The 19,113-nt window shown below is 63.4% G+C and overlaps 7 protein-coding genes and 1 non-coding gene across 8 annotated transcripts; 4 read left to right on the top strand and 4 right to left on the bottom strand.

The window, feature by feature from the left end:
• Positions 1-673: 673 nt before the first annotated feature.
• Positions 674-1,746, bottom strand: esiB_1 (Secretory immunoglobulin A-binding protein EsiB; the record flags this gene model as incomplete). The annotated part of the gene is given in 2 exon segments (XM_062776263.1): positions 674-1,441; positions 1,459-1,746. 2 exon segments carry the CDS (start codon positions 1,744-1,746, stop codon positions 674-676), a joined length of 1,056 nt encoding a protein of 351 aa, XP_062632247.1.
• Positions 1,747-2,293: 547 nt separating this feature from the next.
• LOC62_07G009706 lies at positions 2,294-2,365 on the top strand. The gene has a single exon. It is a non-coding gene; the product is annotated as a tRNA-Asp (tRNA).
• Positions 2,366-2,646: 281 nt separating this feature from the next.
• vma-10 (V-type proton ATPase subunit G) lies at positions 2,647-3,613 on the bottom strand. The gene is made up of 4 exons (XM_062776264.1): positions 3,537-3,613; positions 3,395-3,473; positions 2,974-3,074; positions 2,647-2,933 (listed from the first exon to the last, which is right to left on the bottom strand). Exons 1-4 carry the CDS (start codon positions 3,537-3,539, stop codon positions 2,757-2,759), a joined length of 360 nt encoding a protein of 119 aa, XP_062632248.1. The 5' UTR covers positions 3,540-3,613; the 3' UTR covers positions 2,647-2,756.
• A 250-nt stretch (positions 3,614-3,863) lies between these two features.
• On the top strand, positions 3,864-7,412 carry SYMPK (Symplekin). The gene is made up of 6 exons (XM_062776265.1): positions 3,864-4,216; positions 4,255-4,369; positions 4,418-4,598; positions 4,637-5,437; positions 5,476-6,916; positions 6,957-7,412. The coding sequence occupies exons 1-6, from the start codon at positions 3,904-3,906 to the stop codon at positions 7,358-7,360; spliced, it is 3,255 nt and encodes a 1,084-aa protein (XP_062632249.1). The 5' UTR covers positions 3,864-3,903; the 3' UTR covers positions 7,361-7,412.
• Positions 7,413-10,691: 3,279 nt separating this feature from the next.
• On the top strand, positions 10,692-15,001 carry LOC62_07G009709 (uncharacterized protein). Its single transcript, XM_062776266.1, has 5 exons — positions 10,692-10,986; positions 11,362-12,334; positions 12,393-12,780; positions 12,835-13,929; positions 13,980-15,001. The coding sequence occupies exons 2-5, from the start codon at positions 11,897-11,899 to the stop codon at positions 14,843-14,845; spliced, it is 2,787 nt and encodes a 928-aa protein (XP_062632250.1). The 5' UTR covers positions 10,692-10,986; positions 11,362-11,896; the 3' UTR covers positions 14,846-15,001.
• Positions 15,002-15,166: 165 nt separating this feature from the next.
• Positions 15,167-15,970, bottom strand: LOC62_07G009710 (uncharacterized protein). The gene is made up of 2 exons (XM_062776267.1): positions 15,543-15,970; positions 15,167-15,453 (listed from the first exon to the last, which is right to left on the bottom strand). Exons 1-2 carry the CDS (start codon positions 15,915-15,917, stop codon positions 15,352-15,354), a joined length of 477 nt encoding a protein of 158 aa, XP_062632251.1. The 5' UTR covers positions 15,918-15,970; the 3' UTR covers positions 15,167-15,351.
• Positions 15,971-16,260: 290 nt separating this feature from the next.
• On the top strand, positions 16,261-17,960 carry march5 (E3 ubiquitin-protein ligase MARCH5; the record flags this gene model as incomplete). The annotated part of the gene is made up of 6 exons (XM_062776268.1): positions 16,261-16,785; positions 16,830-16,839; positions 16,876-16,916; positions 16,971-16,983; positions 17,025-17,670; positions 17,723-17,960. The coding sequence occupies 6 exons, from the start codon at positions 16,261-16,263 to the stop codon at positions 17,958-17,960; spliced, it is 1,473 nt and encodes a 490-aa protein (XP_062632252.1).
• Positions 17,961-17,990: 30 nt separating this feature from the next.
• LOC62_07G009712 (uncharacterized protein) lies at positions 17,991-19,084 on the bottom strand. Its single transcript, XM_062776269.1, has 3 exons — positions 18,886-19,084; positions 18,476-18,836; positions 17,991-18,424 (listed from the first exon to the last, which is right to left on the bottom strand). Exons 1-3 carry the CDS (start codon positions 18,971-18,973, stop codon positions 18,307-18,309), a joined length of 567 nt encoding a protein of 188 aa, XP_062632253.1. The 5' UTR covers positions 18,974-19,084; the 3' UTR covers positions 17,991-18,306.
• Positions 19,085-19,113: the final 29 nt, after the last annotated feature.

Genomic DNA, 19,113 nt, shown 5'->3' on the forward strand with positions numbered 1-19,113 from the left:
ATCTAGAGGCACCCGCTGTGAACTCGCTGGGTCCGAGATAACTCCAGGCGGTCCGCTCGAGCCCGCTCACGCCAGACAGGTTATACAGTGGCAGTATCTGCCCGCAATCGCAGGCGTCTACCTCGGTATACAACGCATGAGCGGATCGAAAGGCCGTCCGTGATGAGGTTCGTCTGCGATCCTCAGCCAGAGATAGGCGGGCCTGTCCCCTCAAACGTGCGGAGGGCGGACTCAAAGGTGAGTGCGGCGTCCGCCCGTCACTCCTACAAGACAGTGCGTCCACCCAGCCCTTCTCCGCGTATGTACCACGAACGAGCGGAGTGCGAGGCATGAAGTGGAGGAACACCTGTCGCGGCCGACACCGGGGATAGGAGGGCATCTTCCGCTCCGAGCGGGCACGAAGCACAAGACACCGAGTGGCATGGCAATCTCGGTGGCACGGCGCCGTCCTCGGAGGCCAGCGTTTGAACGGAGCGGGAGGGACGGCCACAATACATGTCCGTTGATCACTGCAGCAAGATAGGGCCAAGTGGTCCGCTCCAGAAGACCGACAGTACACATAGGCGAAGCCCGTCATTGTGTCAGGTGCTGCGTGTCGATGCCGGAGAGCGGGTCCCACAGCCCCGCCGAATCTTTCGCCCGTGCTCGAGAATGATGACATGCGGACCACCCGCTACATGTACGACAGCTCCTCTGCCATCTTCTCGTACTTGTCCGCGAGCGCGAGGTCGAGCGGCGCGCCCTCCCCCGTGCGGTACATCTGAGCAAGCTCCTCGGCGGCGGGCTCGAACCCGGCGTCCGCAGACTTGCGGTACCACTCGATACTGAGCGCGTGGTCCTTCTGCACGCCCTCGCTGCGCTCGGCATACGCCTCGGCGAGGATGTACATGGCGGTTGATTCGCCCTTGTGCGCACCAGCCACGAGGTGGCGCAGGCTCGCTGCTTCGTCCTTTGGGCCGCCGACGCCATGGGGATACCGATACAGCTCGAGCTCTGCCTCGGCGCTGCCCGCGTCCGCGGCGATCTGGACAAAGCGCCGCGCGGCAGCATAGTCCTTTTCGTACCCCGTGCCATCGCGCAGCATCTGGGCCTTTAAGAACGCGAGCTCGGCGTCTGGCGCCCCCCCGGCGAGCAGCTCGTCGAGCACGCGCGCGGCCTTGGCCTGGGTCGCGTCCGCCTCGTCGGGCGGCAGCGTCCCAGGAAGCATGTAGTGCGCGTTGTGCGCGAACCGGGCGGCGCACGCGCGGTCGCCCGCGCTGGCGCCGGCCGCGAGCGCCGCGAAGCTGAGGCGCGCGTCGTCGGGGTGCAGCCGGCCAAAGGCGTTGCCGGTCCTGTTGAGCCGCCCGACCAGGTCGTAGCCGTCCGTCTGGCCGGCGGTCGCGGCGCGCATCGCGAGCTTCTCGGCGAGCAGCGGCCCGTCGTCGCCGGGCGTGAGGCCGATCTCAACGTCCCGCGTACCAGGCTGCCCGCGAGCTCCTCGGCAGCGAGGAGCACGAGCGCGGGGTACGCGGCCGCGTCCGCGTCGACTGCGAGCGCGTTGCTGAACGGGCGTGGGTGCTCGGCTGTCGCGACGACGCGGAGTCCGTTGTCCGTCGAGATTTGTAGCTTGGGGTATGGGGCGGGGTACGTGGCTGTGAAGTCGTGCGCGAGGATCGCCGCCATCCCGCCGGTCGGGGCCGCCACATTCGTCGCGTTCGAGTCGGCCAGCGACGCAGCGGGTACGGGTGGTGAGCTGTCTGTAGTCATAGTGTGTACGTATAGCGAGAAGAGATTGCCTGGTATCAGTTTAATGCATCTGGCGCGCGTGAGGTGCTTGGCGCGTCAGAACGGGCATGGCGAAACACGTCCGTGGCCTTCTCCTGAAACCAGAGTGGCGGAGGCAAGTTATCAGCTCCTGCTTCCGACAACTGAACGCATGGCGTCTACACGTCGAGCCTGGATCATTTCGCTCGTTGGTTTGTGCGGCGCGGCGCAGAGAGTGTTCGAGGACACAGAGGCTGCTCGTGTCGTAAGACAATACAATGTTGCCGCGGGCTACCCCACGGTGCCACGCCTCAGGTCTTCAGTAGAAGGAGCTCAGTCCGTGGTCCCATGGCGCAATGGGTGCTGCCGCTAGCAGCCAAAGCGCTCCCCTGCACAAACCATAGAATCAAGAGCTCACATTGCTAGAGACCTAGCGAGAGAGGCGATAGACGCCCGCACCCGCCGTGGCCAACCGCCACCCCCACACCCTCGCCCCACCTACCCCGCACCCTCGCCCCTTGAGCGCTCGCCCCGCCCCGCTGTTACCCAATTCTTGTTCGTATAACGGTCAGTATGCTCGCTTGTCACGCGGGAGATCGGGGTTCGATTCCCCGACAGGAAGCTTGAGAGGTTGTCCTCTCTTTTGGTGGTGTGCAGAGGGAGAGGTGGCTTGGCTTGGCTCGGGTCAAATGGTTGGACGGTATCTGTGTGAGTGATAGTTGGTCGTGGGGTGATCTGCGGCGGGCGAGTCTTGCTTTTTAGTCACGGGGCTGTCTGACGTAGCCAGATAAGCGCACGCTGTCCATCGTGCGCGCGTGCGCGCTACGACGTCGGGGCCGACTGCTCCCTCCTCCTCGTCAATGCCTTCCTCCCACCCCCCCCCCCCCCACCCCCCCCTCACCGCCCAGTCTAAGGTATTCATCCTACAATTCAGTGCTCGTTCTACAAGTTGCCTGCCCCGAGCGTGGCGGGCACTTGGCCACAAGGGCTACCCTAGTAACATCGCACGCAGCCTAAGCCTCGACCTTCTTGAGGTTCTGGTGGAGCTTGGGCTCGACGAGGAGGACGCGGTTGACAATCTTCTTGATGGCCGCCTCGGCGTTCTTGTCGATCTGCGCGTCGACCGTCACGAGCTGCTCCTTGGTCGTCGAGTCGATCGTCGACTGCGAGTTGGAGGTCTGCGAGGTGTGCTGCGCGGCGTTAGTGGTGCCGTCTAGCCAGACGCCTTACGTCGGCCTCAAACTTCTTGAACTCGGCCTCCTTCTGCGCCTTGTACGATTCGATCTCCTTGGCAGCCTCTGTACGGGCGTCCTTGAGCTTCTGGACACGGTCTGGGAGGGTTAGCGGGGGTGGAGGGGTTGGAGGGGGAGAGGCAGGCCGGAGGAGATGGGAGAAGCGGTGTGTACCAGACATCATGGGGATGGGTGGCGCGCATTGCAGCGATCACACATAGTCCATATCAATGACGTCCGAGAGCAAGCATGTATGCAAGCCTGCCATTAATTGGGCGGGGCCAGGTTCCGCGTATCGGCGCCGAGGGCTCGTACGGCGTATCGCGACCACACGCGTGGTCGGTTGCTGGCACCAACGGCTGCCTGCCGCTACACACCGATCCTATCGCTCCACTTCCCCTCCCCGATCTCTCACTCACACTGGCGGGCCTTTGCGACGACCTTTGAAGCCTCCTTCTCTGCCTCGAGGAGGGTCTGGATGCCTTGTGAGTTGGCCGCCTTGGAATAGCCTGTCAGTTGCGGAGTCTTGTTTTGACTTGATCTTGCTGCACTTGAACGCACCATGTTGCCGATTAGTCTATCAGAGAAGTGGTCGAAGCGTGAGGTTGAGGGGGGGGGAGAGGGGGCCAGTGGGTGGGTGGGGGAGGTGGACAAGGAGGAGGAGGAGGAGGACTGTGCACGACGGTGGTGACAACAGCAGTGATGCAACCACCCCAGCCAGCCAGGCGGCGAGCACGCAGGCGAGGCGAGGCGAGGCGGCAATGATGCACGTTTTGATAAGCTACCGGAATTAATGACGTGTAGGCGCCCTCCTCCACTCGCAGGTCCAGACGCCACCAGGCTCATCACTTTGGTCCACAAGACCTAGGCCCACAAGAGCACAACGGATTCGAGCCTCATCGTGCTCAAACACACCCATCGGCACACAATGTCCCTCTACGCTGACGAGGACATTGACCTCTACGCCGGCGCCGGCGCCGGCGCGCCCTCGGCGCCCGCCGACCCGCTCCAGGCGCTCGCGCAGGCCCTGTCGTCCGAGGCAGAGACGCGCGCTCAGGCCGACGCTCTCGTCGCTGCCGGCAGCCGCTTCGAGGAGCACCCCGACAAGCTCCCAGACCTGTGCACCAAGATCTTGCCAATGGTCGTCGACGGCACCGACACGCTCCTCCGCGCCTGGACGCTCGAGATGCTCGCGCTAGCTGTGGGCCGCGCCTCCCTTCGCGGAGAAGTCAAGCTCGAGGGTGGGTGATCCTATCTTCTGGACTTGCTGACCCGCCAGTTGCTCAGTCGTCGTTGAAGTCGCTCAACCATCTGCTGCACGTCAGCTCGGTCGCGACGATTCGTGCGGTTATCCCAATTCTGAGCACCGTCTACCCGATGCTCTTCCGCTACCTGTGAGTAAACAAGCTCGGCTGAGGACAAAAGGAAAACTGACATTGCAGCGCGACGGCCAACATGTCCGCTTCGGGGCTGAACGACGAGTTCCAGAGTGCAAAGGCGCGAATCCTGTCCTTCGTCCTCGACCCGCATGCCATGCCGCAGAGCGTGGGTATCAAGGCGGCCGCTTGGAAGTTTGTCCAGAAAGTGTTGATGGTCGGAGTTCGCGCCTCGGTGGACCCAAGGGTAGGTGGTGTAGCTGTGGCGCTTTACTGACAATGCAGCTGGCAGCTCGCTCAACAGATGTCAGCGTGGCGCTCATCCAGCCTGGCTCGCCTCTGAACGCGGCCAAGGTCGAGGAAGAGGCGACTCAGCTCAAAACCGAGCTCGTGACGCAGCTCTACACGCAGAACGACCCGGCCGTCCTGCATCCCATTATCAACACCTTCCCTCAGCTGGTGAAGACGCGTCCTGCACTCGCACCGCTCATTGTCTCCTCGGTGACATCGTGGACTCCAGCAGCGATGGAAGAGGCTCGACGACCACCGATGCAGATTCACGCCGTGGAGAAGACGCTTCGTTCCGTTATGGGCCACATTGCAAAGTACCAGCCACTGGTTGGTTTCTCTGCTCAGTTGCACGAGGCACTCGCCAAGCAAAAGCACCGTATGGAATTGGCCTGGCAGGCGGACGCGGAAGCTCGACGTGCTCGCCGAGCCAGGATAGCCTCCGGCGCCCACAAGCACCCTCTGGAGCCCGAGGCCGAGTCGAGTGCCGGACCATCAAAACGCGCGCGCCTCGAGGTCATGCCTGGTACAGGAGATGGCCGGAGTGGCGCCCTGGTGGACGTGTCAAAGTTGCCTCTACCACCTGTGGTCGACGCGGTCATGGCGGGTCTCGCTGCAGTGACAGACGAGTTCCTGAACCGCGCATTCGAAAACGCAAGGCAGGCGATCATCAACGAGGACCCAGAGGCTATCACTATTCTGACGCAATCCCTGTTCAAGGAGGGCGAGCTCAAGGTGGAGGACGACGAGGTCATCAACCCACTGGACGTGGACTTGGAAGATGACGATGACTTTGTGGTACGTGTATTGGCTCGTGACTCGTCTGACAATGACAGCCGGATCTGGAGCCCGAGGTCGAGGAGAATGTCACGATCGCCGACTTCCGCTTGCCTCCACCGGAGCCATTGCCAGTGGACGAAAAGAACGGCATAGTGGACGTTGCCGTCAAGCGGATATGGGACAGCGGATCAGAGCTTTCGCACCTGGCCGATCTCAAGGTTTCGGATGGCCCACGATCGGCAGTGCAGCCAAAGGAAATGTGGATGCTCTTGCTGGCGCGGTTGTCATCTCGTGGACGCGAGGACAAGCGCCAGCTCATTGGCGAGTTTGTCGCCAAGGACTTTGGCATGAGGTCCAAGTTTGCGACCGTGTGGCTCAACGAGGAGTGGCTGGCCAAGCGACGAGGCGACGAGAACCAGTACGAGGCCGGGCTGATGGCCATTCTTACGGCGTACATCCCGACACTTGAGGCCAAGGACCTGTCTCTCACCCAGTTCCTCCTCGGCCTGCCCGAGCTGCCGCCGGCAGCCATCGATGCGCTCGAGCCTCTTTGCGAAGACCACGACCGCATGATTGTCGGATACCGCTCGCTCCGTGAGCTCGCCGAGGCACGACCTCCGCTTCGCGACCGCACCTCTGCGACATTGCTACAGTTGTGTACGCACACCGACCCCAAGATCCGTATCACCGCCATCACGACTGTGCGACGATGGGTCCCGAACACTGCCATGTCCGAGAGGGTCGTGGCCTACGCATTGGGAGTGCTGCGCCGCTTGACAGAGTACAAGGAGGAGGTGAAGGAGGAAGTGAAGGAAGAGGGAGGAGAGGCAAAGGAGGGTGAGGAGGCAAAGGAGGGCGAGGAGGCTGCTGCGAGCAAGGAGCCAGAGTCGTCGGTCGACGTCAAGATGGAGGAGGCCGCTCCAGCGACTACAACTGAGGGCGACGACCAGCCAGTGATCGAGTCCAAGTTCCTCACCACGGTGACAAAGGAGAACATCTCGCAGTATGTCGAACTCGCCTTTGCTCTCGCGCGCAGAGAGCAGGGGATCCTCGACGACATCTTCCAGCTGTACCCCAAGCTGCCAGCGACTATCCAGGACATTGTCGAGGAGAAGCTCACCCCGCTCATCCGGTCACTTGGTCCGACACAAAAGCTGCTCGATATTCTGCGCAACTTCCCCGAGGGTGCCGACAAGCTCGCGCTGCGTGTGGTCACGACGCTGTCTGCAGAGGGATCAGGCCCGCTCCTGGTTCATGTTATCCGTACGCTCATGTCGGAGCGCGAACTGGACGCGAGATTCATCATCCCGGTCATTGGCGAGTTGGACAAGGGCGAGATCGAGAGCCAGATCCCCCGCATCGTGTCGCTGTTGGAGCAGCCCGACACGCGCGACGTCGTGCGCACGGCATTTGCCTCAGCGCTGCAGAAGATGACGCCGGCGGATCTGTTGGTGTGCTTGCACCAGGAGGAGGCTGGTTTGAAGCCAACCATGGATGGTGAGTTGACGTAAGGTGGTTACTCAACTGACACTCGCAGCCATTGGTATCTGCTTCTCAATGACGACCGTGTTCCGCTCCGACGTGCTCGCCAATGCCATGCAGCGCATTGTCGACCAGCCGACACCGATTCCGGTCATCTTTGTCCGCACAATCATCCAGGCGGTGACGACGTACAAGTCTCTCATTCCATTCGTCGCCAACAACGTGGTGCCCAAGCTCGTGGCCAAGCGGGTGTGGGAGCAGCCCAAGCTGTGGGACGGCTTTGTGCGACTCTTGCGACCTCTCGGACAAGCGACGTTCAACGCCCTGCTGCAGATGCCTGTGGAGCGGATCCACGAAGTGGTCGAAAAGCAGCCGACGCTACGTGCCCCGCTCAAGACTTTCCTCTCCAACAAGCCGGCGGCACGGGCGCAGCTTGCCCAGATCTTTGGGGATGCCTAGGGGAGGCGCGACAGGGTCATATTGGGGTAGACTGCATGGCATGAATGTTGACATAGTAGTATACAGCGAGAGGGCGGCAGGCTGCCCGCCATGACCGGATCGTCATCACGAACCCTCGATGGCCTCGCTACTGACAAAACTGATAATTGTATCATTGCTCCTTCGCCAAAACGGGACAATGGGGTCGGGTGCGCCCCGACACGCCGGCCTGAGCGGCACGAGCGCGATAGGCGATGCGGCAGGCGAAGCGGCCTGCCTGCCTGCCTCGGCACTCTGTCGACCGTCGGTAGATTCTCGGAGTGTGTGCAGCGTATCGGACGAGCACCGATGGACGGCGGCATGATGTCAGTAGCCGCCGGCGTTGCAGCGCCGGGAGCCGGCCCGGAGATGTATGGCGGCGGCGTTGCCAGGCGTTGCGCGGCGAGACGAAACGAAGCAAGGCGACGATCGGAGAGGTGCGGGTGAGTGCGGCTCTTGGTCGGCTCTGGCATGCCCTGTGTCGCTGCCGACGGCGTGTGCGGCAGCGGCGTGGGTGGAGCGACGCAACAGGCGAGAGGAAGCGCAAGCGAGCGAGCGGCGCAGGAACGTGATTGAATCTCATCTCAACTCGGTGCCAAGCGAGCCTCGCTCGCATGTCAGAGAACAAGGGATGTGAGGACGTTTGCGGACAAAAGGAGCGTAAACTGTCCGACTCGCGGCAGGTATGGTATGGTATTGTGCGGTCGGCGGGCCGGCGGGACGGGGCGTGTACTGTAATGCAGCTCGTCGCTCGCTCGGATGTACATGAGCCGCACGCAGCATGTCGAGCGGAGCGGCGCGACGCCCGCTGTGAGTGCGTGCATTGCACCGTGTCAATTCGACACGGCGTTGGAGCAAGTGTTGGTGCATTCAAACGACGCCGGAGCACACCCGCCCGCGGCGTGCCGCCTGCTACCGCTCGTACCGCTCCAGCCGCCGGCATCTGAATGGCCTGACCCGCCGGCAGTGCACGCAGGGACCAGGGGGGAGGTGGGTCGCCTGACCTGACGTGGGATGTCGCTTACGCACATTTTTTCTGGGGCGTGGGGCTGATGCCTTGCGCCGCTGCGCGCTGGGGCATACGGGTCTGATTATAGCTGTGGAGCGCAGTTGCGGAAAGATTATGGCAAGCGAGTGGATGGATGCTTGCGGCGATTATTGTGGTGGTGGTGTGGGCGTGGGTGGTGTAGGTGCTGGTGACGCTGTGGTGAAACTGTGGTGCTGGCTGGCGCCGCGAGTGACACCGGTTGGAGCTGGCACTGGCTCCGCCGTCAACAGGTCCCAGACCCAGGAGTCACCCAACCGACCCGCCCTGACACGTACCGCCGGCCCCCTCTGCCTCCCCTGCCAACCCTCGCCACGCCACGGCGGCAGAACAAGCAAAAGGAAAAGAAACGACGAGACGAGGGCCGGAGACCCAATCGGGGACCCGTACCCTGTGTCGGCGGCGCCGGCGCGGGCGGGGGCAGGGGGGGCAGGGCGAGGCGGGGTCCACGGGCGTGGGGCCGCTTCGGGTCGGCTCGGCGGTGTAGCTCGCTATACGCTATACGGGTATGCGCTCACCGGCGGCGTGCTGGTGCTGCTGCTTACTACCGCGGGCGCCGTGTACCGTGACCGAGCACGGCGCGGCGTCAGTAGTAGCAAGACACGGCGGCGAGGAGGAGAGTGAGACGGGGTTACTCTACTTGGACCGTGATGCACGGGGAGGGGGTGGCGTCTGGCGCGTTTGACTCGTCGCGCGGGTGCTTGGTGCTTGTTTGTTAGCGCGATGCGGCGTTGGCGTCGTTGGCGTCGTAGAAAGTAAGTGCTCGGCGGGCACCACTGTTCGATCGATCGCGCGACAGAGATACATAGGAATGCGGCAGCGCAACAGCGGCAGTGTAACCCGGCGATTTGGCACAGCGGGCAGGCAACCTCTGGTGTGCATGCAGTAGTCGCAATAAGCAAACCGAATCTCGAATGGACGGGCAGTCATGTCAATTACGAGCCAGGCCATAGATAGCAGTAGTGTGATGATGCGTGCGGCGTGCCCATGGCCGACCGAGTGCGGCCTTGCCGCGAGCGCTGCCGCACAGCCAATGCCGCGGCATGACAGCAGACTGGGCGAGTCATGTTGCCGCTTGCCCTCGTCGCCTTCGCCCGCCGTGCCCCACAAGGCCACAAGGCCACACGCTCTGCCACGGCCCTGAAGGAACCGTGTCGGCAGTTGACATTTGCGGGTCGCGAGGGCATGTCGCCAGCGGGGAGATTGAGGGGGCCTTGAAGGGGTGGCGGCATTCTGGGTTGTGCTGCTGGGCCTCCTGGGCTGCGGCGGCACGCATCCACGCCCCCCACCCAGCCCAGGGTATGTTCTAACCCACAACCCACGGCGTGTCCAATGCCTTGGGTGCAGCCAGCCAGTGACATGCGTGCGTTGCAAAAATACCCGCGGGCGGGCGACAACCGTTGGATTGATTGATTGGATTCCATTGGCCCACCCGCAAATCCAGCCAGCCAACACCCAGCCAGCCTGCCCGGGTTTTGGCGGCTTTGGCGCTTGCCTGCCGCCGCCGCCGCCGTCTGCGGGGGCCGAGTACGAAGGGATGTGCTAGGCTGCATGCGGAGGGACAGCAGCAGCAGATGCAGCCGCAGCGAGGCGTCGCGGCACTGGCAGAGAGGCATTATTATTATTCTCAGCCCCGCCGCGCCCGTCACACCTGCTTGCCTGCTGCGTGCGTCGGCAGGGCCGATGGACGATTGCAACCCTGGCCACGGTGGCAAGCTGGGAGAGTTGGGCCACGGGACGAAAGTGTGCTGGCTGTTGGCTGTAGCTGCAGAGCCGCCGGCATCAGACGAGCCGCGGCGGGGGACCGGCCGCTTAGCGTCGCGGGGCAGAAAATGGGCAGGGCAGGGCAGCAGGAGAGCAGGAGCAACAGGACGAGGGCAGTCAGGTCGCCGGGGTGGCAGCCAGCATCACTCTGCAAGCATCACGCCTGCACCTTGTCGAGCCGCTCTAGCCGCAACAACCGCAAACGAAACCGCACCACTACCGCAAACCCTGCTTTCTTCGCCTGCCTGCCTGGCTCCTCGTCGTCGCCTCGCAGCAGCACCTGCACGCACTGCAACGTCTTGTCGTTTTCTCTCTTCCACTTTCTTGTCACTTTCATTCTTGCTGTCGTCGTCGTCGCCGCCTTTTTATTTCGACGAGGGTCACTGTGCGCGCGCACGAGCCACCGACTAGCGACGCCTCGCCATTTCAACACCCCCCCGCGGCAACCGACTCCCCCCAGCCCAGCCCAGCCCACGCCCCCCTCACCCCCCCCCACCCTCACCCACCCGCACCCCAGCCGTTGTTCGGTCGACAATCCCCCGGCCCGCCCACAGTCATCCTCTTCGAGTCGCGTTGCTCCGACTCGCGTCCGAGTCCCACCGACCACCGAATCCATACGGACACGACCGTCATCTTTTACTCCTCCTCGAGCCATAGCCGCCGCGCCGCCGCCGGCTATTGTCCTACTGTCCGTGCCGCCAAGCCATCACGCGACAATAACCCCACATCCAACACACGCCGCCTTCCTTGTTCTTCCCCTGTTCGGCAAAAGGACACAGGAGAGAGAGACAGTGATCAGGTCAGTCGTGCATATAGACGGCGCCAAAAACGCCTTGGCGCTCGTACAAACAGAAAGAATAATAGGTTGCTGACGTGCATGTGCCCCGCCCTGCCGCCCGTTCCGACACCACCACCACGCTCAATTCTCCAATCTCACCCGCATCACCACTTTGGCTGCCTGCTGCCTCTCTGCCTGCTACGTTGTTTGCTGTTGCCGCCGCCGCCGCCCCTCGCCGCCGCCGCCTCGTTGTCTCGGCCTCTGTTGATCACCTGTTGGACTGTATTCTGGTTGAATCCATCGATTGACGACCCACCGCGCCTCTTTACTGCCCCCTCCCCACTATTGCCACCTACCTGCACGCATACATATACCAATCGTGCTTCCCACAACCAGGCTGCTCCCTGCTAGTTGATACAGACACCGACCTTGGACACACAAACACTTCGTGGGCCAACTTGATACCAGCTTTGCCCACCCACGTCAACACAGTCCCGCCCCGTTTGTATTTACCCCGCGTTTTGGCTGGACCGTGCGCCGGCGGCTGTTGAAAATCGAGCCCCTCCCCCCCCGGCCCCCACCAACTAGTTTCGACTTAGGATCATTGTCGCCGTTGCCGCTCCTCCTCTTGACCACTTTGCGTCTCCCCCTTATTCGGCCATTGTCGGTGCACCCACCCGACAAGGACACAAGCAACCCATCGCGCACAACCCTCCTCTGCTCTCGACACTACCCACAACACATCTCCATCTCACCGCCAACTCCCTCAATCCCATCGTTTACCGCAACTCGCGTACCCCCCCATCGCTCACCTCCGCCTCCCTTCCTTCCCCCACCCCCATCAATCGCCGGTCCAGATCGACTCATCACAATCCTCCCTTTCTAGCGGCTGATCCAACCTCATCAACACTCACCTCAAACCTCCGTCTCCATGATGGCAGGAGAGGACAATGTCTCGACCCAGCCCTTGAGGCCGGCAGGCGAGGCTGGCTCGCCCCCCTCGGCTTCCGCTTCGACGCCGGCCGCGGCACCGGTCACAAAGTCCAGCTTACCCCCGCTTCAACCGCGTACCCGCACACCCAAGCCACTGGAGGCGCCACCATCCAAGTCGCAACCGCCACCAGAGCATCCTAGACAACCTGCACCTCTGGCAGCTCCAGCAGCTCGCCCGAGCGGTCTCCTCCGCACGTCGTTCAACACATCCAGCTCGTACTCGACGCCATCCATGTACCGTGCGTCCTCGACGCACGAACGCGACGTTCGTGAGCCGCCACGGCCAAGCCCGACCAAGCCAGAGCTCGACAAGGAGGAGCTCACGACCAAGGGACGCAAGAGGAAACGTCTGGCCAAGGCGTGCAGCGCGTGTCATGTAAGTTGCCGCCTGGGCGCATTCCGCAGCAACCTTGTTGACATTTTCCTTCCCCCAGAAAAACAAGCGCCGATGCGACGGCTTTGCTCCATGCAGCAACTGCGAGTTCTCTGCGCGACCATGCGTCTATCTCAACGCCCAGGGAGAAGAGATCCCGCCACCTCGTACTCGTGATTCTTCTGCTGCACCAATGAACAAGCGCGGTTCAAACGACGACGGAAAACCAGCCTACATTCCCGCCGGCCCAGATCGACGTCCAAGCGGCGGCAACTCGAGTGGCGCCCCTGGCGGTCCCGGCGGCGAAGACTGGGGTCGTCGTGACTACCGCGATGGCGACCGCCCGGGCAATGACCCACGCGACTGGCGCAACGGAGAACGCCCCAGCTCCTTTGGCCCGCTCGATGTGGTTGACCGTGACATTGCGCTCCAGGCTGAACTCATTGAGAGTGAGTTAGGACCTTCGCCTCCTCTGAAACAAGCATGGCGCTGACCGCAACAAGTTTTCCTCAAGAGGACACACCCTTACCCTGCCATGCTTCATGTGCCGACGTTCCTACACCGGCATTACCTCAACCGAGTGTCGCCTATTCTTCTCGACGCTATTTACACAATGGCCTCTCGCCTAATGGAGACAGAATCATTTGTGTCTGCCTTTCCACCATCCGTGCCAACCCACTTGAGGGGCCAGACTTTTGCCGATCGATGCCGCGCCAACATTGATCGGATCGTTGAAATGCGTCAGCATTGGTCCGAGGAGGACCACCGGCTCGACTCGGGTACCTGGGACGAGACTGAGTTTGTGCAATCGTGCGTTCTCATGTCGTGTTACTTCAACTCGACCCGCCAGCCGCGGTTGGGCCTCTACTATCTCGACGTTGCCCTGTCTGTGCTCCGACCGAGTAACTCCGGTCTACTGCCTCCCCCCTCGGCTCGCCTAAACCTGTCGACGCCCGAGTTCCACACCCTGGCAGAGGTCCGAAACCGCACATTCTGGATGAGTATGGTCCAGGACGTATGCTCGTCCGCGGGCGGCCGTCCCCGCCGAATGATGGACCACGAGCTCGCCAACGTGCCCCTGCCCGGCTATGAAGTTTACTGGTACCGCTACGGCGGAATGGCCTCGGGTGGCCGTGAGCCTGGACGCCGAGACTCGATCACGCCTGGCACAGGCAACTGGCATTCCGAGGAAGGAGCCGTCGGCGAATTCGGCCATATCATGCGCATCATGATCATTTACTCGAACATTATGGCCATTGCCAACAATGCTGGCGGAGGATCGCTAGAGGCGCGCCACATGCCGCCCAGCCACTATGAGCAGGCTCTCAAGTCGTGGGCCATCGAACTCCCTCGCCAGTTCCGCTTCGACGAGGTCAACCTCTCGGCGGCCATGACCAAGATTCCCCACGCGCTCACAGAAGTCACGTTCAGCGGTTGGGCCTTTGCCTACATGCACGTCGTGGCAGAGTGCGGCATGTTCTACCTCCAGTCCAAGCATGCGGGAGCACCGTTTGCCATCCAACGTCAAGGGCAGGCGGTCGACAACCTCACCGTCATCATTGACTCTCTGGGCGAGCGTGGCCGCGAAGGACCATTGAGTGAGTACATTCCAGTGTCGTTTGTGCCCCAAGTTGACCTTAAACTGTAGTGTTCTTTGCCACGGTCATTATCACTTGCTGGACGGACCATATCCGCGCTACCGCTCCCTCTGGCAACTACCAAGCCCTTGACGATCGCCTCAGCTTGTGGTGGGGCGAGTCGTACCGCGAATGGGGCTGGGAGCGCCGGGAGACGCTCGAGCGTGGATTGTTCCCGTTCCTCGATGCTCCTACCCCTGGCCGCGAGGCTCCTCGTGACCTTCGTCCCTTCCCAGGAGCGCCTACATTGGCGAGTAACCGCACGCAGTTTGAACCCTCACCGTCATCCCTTGGTTTGTACCAGACGTCACCGCGCCAGAACGGTGGTGGCGAGTCGACCGTGTCTCCTGCGTCGCACGCCGTAGTGACTCCCTCCGAGTCTACCTACAGTGGCGCCAGCAGCTCGCGGTACCCCGTCCTTCCTCCTCTGCGCCCCCGCGCGTCCTCTGGATCGTTTGGTCGCCGATCACCTTCGCCTGGCCGCACCCAGCGGAAGAATGGATCCGTGAGCGGTCCGACTCTGGACCGCGAGCGCGACAGAGAACGCGAACGCGGCGAGCGTGGCGAGCGTGGCTCGGACCTGCACCTCCCCCCTCTCGGCTACCGCAAGGGCCCAAGCTCCAACGGGCCGCTGGTCGACCGCGAGTATGAGCGTGAGCGCGAGCGCGAGCACCATGCCGAGCATGGTCCGGCCGACAAGGATGTCCGCAGCCGCGAGAGCACCAACGAGCCTCGCCCACTGCACCCACCCCCAAAACGCGACCGGCCGTGGCCTACCAACGGCTCTGGTGGCCCGCTTCTTGGCATTGACGCCCTTGTGTCGGCGGCCGAGGAGCACCGCCGCGAGAGCCTCGCAGAGACGAGCGCTTCGGCGTGAGCGTCTTCTTGATACGGACTCTTGTAGTTTCCTAGTACCAGCCGTGGTCGCAAGACCTCGAGCTCCTGTAGCACCACTTATCTTGTTGGGTCGATCTATAGCTTGTCTGGTAGCGCAAGTAATTTGGTTCTTGATGCACATGCACGTTGCTGTGGACGATGCAGGGGAGGGGGGGGGAGGGGGGATTGCGACGGCTGCTACGACAACAGGGTTGTTACGACGACAAAGTTACGACACGGCCAGCGGCTGCGCGCGCGTCGTCCGCGGCCGATTGATCACGGTGAGCAGATTTGTGTAGCGTGTCAAGATGCTGCAGCATAGACAGACGACCTCGGTGCATAGTCACAGGTGGAGAAAGAATACAAGGACGGACGGTGGCGAGTGAGTGTCGCAGGAGGCACTCGCCAGATGGTACAACTATGGAAAAAAACTTGGCATGGGGCATGTGCGGGCGGGCGTGAGCAACGCCACGGCGCATGCTCGGCGCCGTCGCACCGCCTACACGCCTACTTTGTCGCCGCTTTTCCGACGGCCCAGATGCCCTTGGCCGTGTACTTGACGGCTCCGCCAGCGACCTTGGCGGCGCCGGTACCGATACCGCTGAGGACCTGGGCGGGGGTTAGGTCGGGCGTCCCATGCCCCTCCACCGCGCTCGCTCGCAGCGAGCCTGCGGCCCGCTGCTCGCTCACCCGCTCACCTTGTCCCGGTTCTCGGCGTTGAACGTGCTATTGTACCCCTCGGACACCGAGTTGCTCGCCCACGTCGCATTCTCGTTCGCCCACTCGCCCCAGCTCTGCTGGCGCTTGGCCTCGCGCTCGCGGTCGCGGTCGCGCTCCGCCGCCGTGGGGACGTGCTCGAACATGGCCTGCCCGGGCGCGCGCTCGCTCGGCGGGATGTACCGCGACTTTTGCTCAAACGTCGTGCTGCGCGGCGGCGGGGCGATGTATGGCTCAGGCTCGGCGGTCGCTGTCGGCGCCGCTGGGGCCGAGTTCTTCTTCCCGCCCCACCAGGTGCGCGAGCTCTGCTTCAGGTCCTTGAGGGACGAGTAGGTCGCCGGGTCGTTCCTGCTCATTTTGCTTTGTTGAGGCTTGGTGATGATGGTGCAGTGCCAAGGCGGATGTCGTGGGATGAGCGAGGGCGGTGGAGACGTCGCCCGCCTCACTGCTCGTTGCCGTTAGCGGTGAGGGTCAGCGGCGACGGGGGCAAAGCGCGGCGCCCCGCATTCCGCACGTGGCGTATTCGTCGCCCCACGCACCAAGGGCTCACAGTGGCCGCCGGCCCGATGACAGCGAGATGTGTGAGGTGGACTCAAGACTCTTGGCTCGACCACAACTCTGGTTATACTCGTAGCGCAGAGCGACAGCACACCCCGCCCCGCCCCGCGCACGACACGGCTCCGGCCTCTGTATACTAGCATGAGCGCGACCACGCAGGACCACCACCACCACGACGTCGGGCCCGAGGTGGTCGTCGTTGACGAGGACCCGTGGGCCGCGGCGGCTGCGGAAGCCGCCGACGACGTGCAGATCGACGACGACCCCTGGGCCGACGAGCATGACGAGCTCGATGCGCACGCGGTAGAGGCCTCTTTAGGCGGGGTACTTGTGCGCGAGGCGGAGCGCGACGCGGCCACCGCGCCAGCACCAGCACATGCCAAGCCAGCGGCGCATGCCGAGGCCGAGGCCGAGGCAGGAGCGACCGCGCCAGAGCTCGTGCCGCTCCCGCCCGACGACGAAGACGATGACGAGGCCAAACCCTCCCCCGTGCGGGCCGACACGCCGCTCCGCGAGCTAGAGGAACGCGCCGCACCACTCGGCGGCAAGGACACGGCCACAGCGGACGCCGAAGAGAAGCAGTGCCGGATCTGCCTTGGCGGCGTCGAGGACGAGGAGGACATGGGGAGGCTGATCAGCCCGTGCTTGTGTACCGGCAGCATGCGTGTGAGTGTGCCCCGGCCTGTGGAGCGCGATACTGACACTCGCAGTATGTCCACGGTTGGTCCTAACCCACTCTCCCTCCTAACCCCACAGTCAAGTGCATTAACCAGTGGCGAGGTACTGGCCCGAACGCGGTATGTCCTGTCCTCCTTGTTCGCCTTGCACACCCACTGACTGACGCCCTTCAGAAGAACTTCCTCCGTACGCTGACTGCGCTACTTCTTCCCGCTGACAGACGCCAGAATGCCCGCAGTGCAGCCACCAGTACCGGATCCAGCGGACGCTGATCTTCGGCCTGGCCACGTCCAAGAAGATCCTGGCGCTGGTCACGCTCGTGCTGTTCACGTTCCTGACCCTCGTGGCGGGGCAGGTGCTCCTGCGCATCCTCATGGCGTCGCTGGAAGAAGCCAACGCCGCGAAGAAGGCGGCGCAGGAGGCGGCCGCGCGCGGCGAGCCCGCGCCCGAACCCGTGTGGGAGAGCGAGAGCGGCGGCACGGCAATCTACGTGTTTGGCGCAGGGCTCATGTACGACGTCATCATGGAGGCCGTCGACACGTTCCTCGATATCCTGATGGACGGCTACCGCGCGTGGGGGCGCGGCCGGAAGGGCTGGGTCGCCAACGCCATCATGTGGTTCCTCTTCCGGTTCATGCTGGGCATTGCGGCGCTCGGGTCCCTCAGCTTTTTGAGCCTGCTCGTCTCGCTGTCGCTCTTTGCGCCGCTCCAGCTCGTGCACACGTTCCGCGGCACAGGCATCTTCGACGGGCTGCGCAACCGCCTCCGCGGGAGAGGGTATCTGCTCGTCGTGGCCATGGTACTCATCGGCGTGTTCAACAGCATTGTGCAGGTGTACGACGTGGTGCAGGCGATCACCATGAGCGGGCTGCAGTGGGTCAACGTGGCGGAGCGACGTGGCAGACAAAGCAAGCTGACACCCCAGATACGTCGAGACGCAGATCCTCGAGGTCAACGCCGACGCGCCCGCCGAGCGACAGGCGCCGCCGACGTGGCGGCAGCGCTGGTGGGCCGAGCGGCGGTGGCGCACCATGCAGGGGTGGTACGAGGTGCTGACGCGCGCGTGGGTGTGGCTCAAGGAGCGGGTGCGGGCGTGGCGCACCGCGACGCAGGAGCGCGTCCGGGCCGGGTTAGAGCAGGGCCGCGAGGTCGAGGCGAGGTGACGTGCGTGAGGGGGTTGGGGTTGGGGGTTGTTTTTGTAGTCGTGGCAATAGCAGTTGCATAGACATGATATGGCGGGGTGGGTGTGCGGAGGTGGGCGGGCTCCAAACGATCTACACTGTACCTCTCCTGTGTGTGCTCTCTACATGATTGTCGGTGCTCACACCATCACAGGCTTCACTCTGGCTCCACTGGGCGGCGTCGCGACAGCCTCCCCACCCCACCTCCCTCCCCGCCTGAAATACAAGCTTCATTCCTACAACGGGTATAGCGACGGGTATGTCGATACATCGAGCGGCACGGCGAGCGGCACCGTCGCGCTATTCACATTCCAGCGCCTCGGCACGCCTACACCACCGTCGTGCCCGACTCCATCGCCGAGGACGCATGCCACACGCCGCGCTTGTCCCAGTGTCCGTGCCGTCCGCGGCGGGACACGTCGTGGATCGTCGAGCCGGTGATTGAGCTGAGAGCGTTGTCAGTCCCGGCTGTCCGCTACGCGACGCCAAAGACGCACGCTAGCACGAGGTAGATGACCAGCGCCCAGCACAGCGCGCCGAAGAAGCGCCGCCGCGCGCGCGAGAGCGCAATCTCGCGCTCGGGGATGAAGAGCACCACGCCGGCCTCGACGTCGCGGTGGCGCCCGAGGTGGCCGTGCGCGTGGTTGTGCGCGCGGGCGTGCGGGTGCGGGTGGTGCGGCCTCGCGGCGGGGTGCGTGAAGGCTGCCGGCGCGGGAGGCGGCGCCTGCACGGCGTTGACGTGTGTCGATGACGGGCCGGCGCCGGCGCCGGCGCCGCCGCTCGGCCCAGCGGCAGCGTCGCCGTCGCCCTTGCCGTTCGAGATGCCCGTGACTGAGATCGAGTTCTCCGTCTGGCCGTCTAGGAAGGGTTAGTGGGAGGGAAGGAAGACGACGACGACGCAACGTACATGGCGGCGGGTTGTCAGTGCCCTCTGCTGCGGCCTGCGCGTACGTCTGCGCCTGCTGTGGTGGTGGCTTGGATGGCTCGTCGGGCATTGTGTTGTGCGAGGCGGTTGGTGAGTCGCGATGATGATGGGAAAGTTGTGGTGGGGTGGTCGGGTCAGGTGGTGGCGGCAGCGAGCGGCGAGCGGCGAACGACGGCGGCGGACTGGAACCATGTGCAGCACTGAAGCTGG

Source organism: Vanrija pseudolonga, chromosome 7 (genome assembly GCF_020906515.1).
Source record: "Vanrija pseudolonga chromosome 7, complete sequence".
Lineage (NCBI taxonomy): Eukaryota > Fungi > Basidiomycota > Tremellomycetes > Trichosporonales > Trichosporonaceae > Vanrija > Vanrija pseudolonga.